This window comes from Ursus arctos, unplaced genomic scaffold (assembly GCF_023065955.2).
Source record: "Ursus arctos isolate Adak ecotype North America unplaced genomic scaffold, UrsArc2.0 scaffold_4, whole genome shotgun sequence".
NCBI lineage: Eukaryota > Metazoa > Chordata > Mammalia > Carnivora > Ursidae > Ursus > Ursus arctos.
This window is the reverse complement of record NW_026623056.1, coordinates 92,026,984-92,030,873: the sequence shown is the minus strand read 5'-3', so window position 1 is coordinate 92,030,873 and position 3,890 is coordinate 92,026,984. Positions and strand designations below refer to the sequence as shown.

The following is a 3,890-nucleotide window of genomic DNA, read 5'->3' as shown; positions in this document are numbered from 1 at the left end:
GGGCCAGGGTCCTTCCAGGGCAACCCCAAGGGAGCCAGCACAGAAGCCCCCCAGAGGGGGCGAGCAGCAGGATGGAGAAGCCCTGCCTGGCACCCCGATTCCCACAGGCTGGAGAAGGGAGCCCTGATTCCCTCCCGTATTCTCCGTGCTCCCTTCCTCCCCCATCCCTTGGGTTGTCCACCCAAACCCTCCCCTTCCTACAAAACAGGGGTGCAGGGAGGCACTCGGGAGGAAGGCAGGGAGTGACCGGGACACTTTGAGGCAGTTGGGGTGGAACAGGACCAGGCGGACCCCCGTCTCCTTCCCGCCCCTTCGTGCCCCTTCGCTCTCCCCACGCGCCCCGAGGGAGACAGTACGACCACCAGTCAGCAAGTTGCTTGCGTCACCTGCTCTTTATTGACGGCCGCGGGCTGCAATGTCAGGGGTGACCGGGTGCCCCGGGGGCGGAAATATGGAGGGAAAGGGTGGAGGGAAGGTGGTGTGGGAGGACAGGCTGCCAAGAGCCCAGGCACACAGGAGCCTCCGCCAGACGGACCTCAGGGCACCCAGGAGACGTGGGCAGGACACGCGGCCGGGTCCTGATGTGGGCGCCCACCAGCAAGGGTCAAGGAGCACCTGGCTGGCCCTGGAGACCCAGAGGCGACCCGGAGGCGCGTCCTCTGGGAGCACGGGGCCGTGGTCTCAAGCAGCTGGGATGGCGATGGCTTCTACCAGCTGGCCAGTGCGGAGGTCTGGGTTGCCCTGAGGCCGCAGCACCTCAGGCCGAGGCCCCAAGCCCTCCAGGCTACCCTCTCAAACCCTCGTTCCCTCAGAGAGGAGGAAAAGGAAATGAAAACAGGGAAAGCAAAGGGAGATGACACCCCACTTTCTACGGTTCCCCCCGATGGATGGGCCTTGGGGGCAGCAGCGGGTGGCAGCCGAGGCCGAGGCCGAGCTTAGGACGAGGGCGCAGAGCTGGGCTTCTCCTCCCGTGACACGGGGATGGCTCTCTCACTGTGGCCAGCATCCATGCCAGATGGGACCTTGGGGCCAGAGAAGGTCAGCATGCCATCCGCCGACAGGGAGCAGGAGAGCGCCGACTGGTCCACGTTGGAAGGCAGACGGTAGCGGCGGTGGAACTCACGGGAAATGTAGCCGTGGTCGTCCTGGGCAGGGCACGGGAAGAGCACAGTCAGAGACACCATTCAGAGGGCCGCCGACCTTACCTGGAGAAGGCCTTCCCGGACCCCAAGGGGGTCAAACCCACGACGCTGTCACACGGTGGGGTGGGAGGGCCTGAATGCCCCATGGAGGGCTCCCGCTGAGATTTACCGCTGGGCCTCCCTGCCTCCCAGCCTCCCAGCCTCCTGGCCTCCCTGCACAGCAGTCCAGGCCAGCCTGGGGCCATTCATGGCCGTGGAGCTGGGTCATCAGATTCATTTCACTCCAAAATCAGGAGTGGTTCTGTCCCAGCCTTGCACTGCGGTCAGAGTTGGCCTTTCCCCGTGATCCCCCACCCCCCCAACACACACACACACACACACACACACACTCAGAGCGTCTGCTGTCCACCCAACAGCGTCGGAAAGCGGCCCCTGAAAAACTCCCAGCCCCTGGGCCCCACCTCTTCCTCCAGGCACAGAGTCGTGGGGCCCACACCACCATCCGGGGCCCAGGATGGGAGGGCAGGAGACACGGAGGCAGGGGTTAACCCCCCACGCAGCTTCTCCAACCATGACAAGCAAACCCTGGTCTCTGACGGCCCACTGAGAAGCCACCCCACTCTGTCAGCGGCGGGGCCTGGCCGCGACCTCCCTGAGCCTGGCTCTGCCACCCACCCGTTCACCACAATGGGGCCGCTGAGAGGTGAGCGTGTGAACACGCGTGGTGTTTGGGGCACCGACAACCTCCCTGCGGTCGTGGCTCACCCACCAAAGTTCGGTTTCTGTGAAAATCCGTGTTGGCTCTGGGCATTTCCGGGTGCTCCCTACCCCCACCCAAGCGATCTGGAAGGAGCGGCCACGGGCAGTCCCCGAGTGGGCGTCCCTGCAGGCCCCTCATCTGCAGGGGGCAGGAGTCACCTCCCAGTCGCAGGTCCTCTGGGAAAGCGGGCAGGTGAGGGCAGAGCCCCCCCCCCCCCAGGGGCAGGGCCTCAGGACGGTGGGTGCGAGGCGGCGGTGCCCGCGACTCACCTGCCTCTCGTTGTGCTTGCCATGGATCTCCACGAAGTCCTCCAGCACCTTCACGGTGAGGTCCTCCGGAGAGAAGTGCTTCACATCCAGATAGATGACGAACTTGTCTCGGTCAGATCGGACCTGGAACCCAAGCGCCCGTCGTGTGGGTCTGCCCAGGGCCGAGGTTCCGGCAGGGCTGGCCGCAGAGGACAGCGTGGAGGGGCTGGCGGCTCGGGCCCTGGTTACCAGCACAGAAACGCCTTCCACGCACCCAGGGGACAGAGTCCTGGGGAGCCCCGACTCGGGACACAAGTGTGAACACTTGGGCCTCAAGGCGGTGTGTCCGTTGACTGCCTCGTTGGGGATGAACTGTGGCTGGTTATGGTTAGCTCGTGGATTGGTTATGGGTTAGGAGACTGGTTCTGGGTCGGCTGGCTGGTTGGACCTAGCACTTTGAATAAGGTCACAGCCCTTGGCTTCCCTAGTGTCTCCATAAACAGGCTGGGGCCTGTCTTCTCACGTGGATACGATGTGAAGCTGCCCGCTTGCACACAGTGTCTCCCTCTGTACTGCCCTCACCGGCTCGCCGGGAACACCCAGCCAGGCTCCTTTTGTTTCTGGAGTTGATCAGCACTGCATCCGCTCCCAGCAGGCCTCTGCTTTGGGACAGTGGGGGAGACCTAGCCCCTCCAGACCTTTGGACCCTGGGGTTTCCCACAGGGCTCGAGAAGGGAAGGCCAGTGGTCTGGTCACTTCCCTTTGGGCCAGGCCCTGCACACCCGGGCAGGCTGGGGAAGAGCCCACTCTCCGCGGCTCTGCCAGCCACAGCCCTACGAGGACCTGCTGCCCTTCCTGTCCACCATCAGCCTCTCCTCGCGCACCCACTTCTGCTCGAGAACCTCTCCTCTGGTGGCACAGCCCACCCAACCAGGCTTCCTGCTGGAAGGAACGGCGTGGAGAGCCAGGACCACAACGCCCACACGTGCACCAGAGCCACCTTGTGGGGCTGCTCTCGGGGCTTGCACCATGTGGCGGGTCCAAGCAGAAAGACAGTGGGCAGGCTCGGGCTCCCTCTCCAGACCCCTTCTCAGAGGCCCCAGAGGCTCTGCGCTACAGGTCACAGTGAGCCACCGTGGATGGCGGCGGGAGAGCGGCTCCACCCAAGCAGACGACCGCAGACGTGGGGCACGGAGCTGCCTCGGCTCTGGCCCAGCCCTCGGAAAGCTCCTCCGACAGGCCGGAGAAACCAGCCCCCTGGCCGGGTCTTACCTCGGAGATGCCAGAGTCCAGCACCGTGCGGAAGAGGGACTGGCGGTAGTAGGGGCTGATGGTGGAGGACAGGAAGGGCAGCAGGTCGTACTCGAAGAGACCCTCGCCGAAAAACTGGTCGAACAGCCGGCTGGGGTAGAAGGGACCCAGCGCACGTTTGAACCAGGGGTGCTGGATGGCGATGTCCATGTTGGGTGTCGGCAGTGCAGGGACCCGGGGCTGCGGGGAGTCGGGCAGGGGCCTCTGGGCAGCGCAGTGGAGAGCTCCGAGGTGAGCCCTCCCTATATACGCCCGTGACAGAATGGAAGCATTAGGGGGATTTGTCTGGAAAGCGTGAGCTCAGGGGGAAGGCTGCCCGATCAGCAGAAATGTGGCCTGGGCGGAGCGCCCGCCACTCCCAGCCCCGGGCACTGAGATGCTGACCAGCACGGAGCCCTGGACCCCAAGGCCCTTCTCCCTGTGGCTCTG

The 3,890-nt window shown here is 64.8% G+C and overlaps 1 protein-coding gene across 1 annotated transcript; it reads right to left on the bottom strand.

Annotated features, from left to right (window-relative positions):
- Positions 1 to 935: 935 nt before the first annotated feature.
- On the bottom strand, positions 936 to 3,611 carry CRYAA (crystallin alpha A). The gene is made up of 3 exons (XM_026499342.1): positions 3,423 to 3,611; positions 2,172 to 2,294; positions 936 to 1,145 (listed from the first exon to the last, which is right to left on the bottom strand). The coding sequence occupies exons 1-3, from the start codon at positions 3,609 to 3,611 to the stop codon at positions 936 to 938; spliced, it is 522 nt and encodes a 173-aa protein (XP_026355127.1).
- Between the last annotated feature and the right edge of the window lie 279 nt (positions 3,612 to 3,890).

Coding starts and splice junctions, on each gene's coding strand:
- CRYAA (XM_026499342.1), bottom strand. CDS start 3,611: ATGGACATCGCCATCCAGCACCCCTGGTTCAAACGTGCGCTGGGTCCC. Junction 2,295..3,422: donor TGGACTCTGGCATCTCCGAG/GTAAGACCCGGC, acceptor CTTGGGTTCCAG/GTCCGATCTGACCGAGACAA. Junction 1,146..2,171: donor GCAAGCACAACGAGAGGCAG/GTGAGTCGCGGG, acceptor TGCCCTGCCCAG/GACGACCACGGCTACATTTC.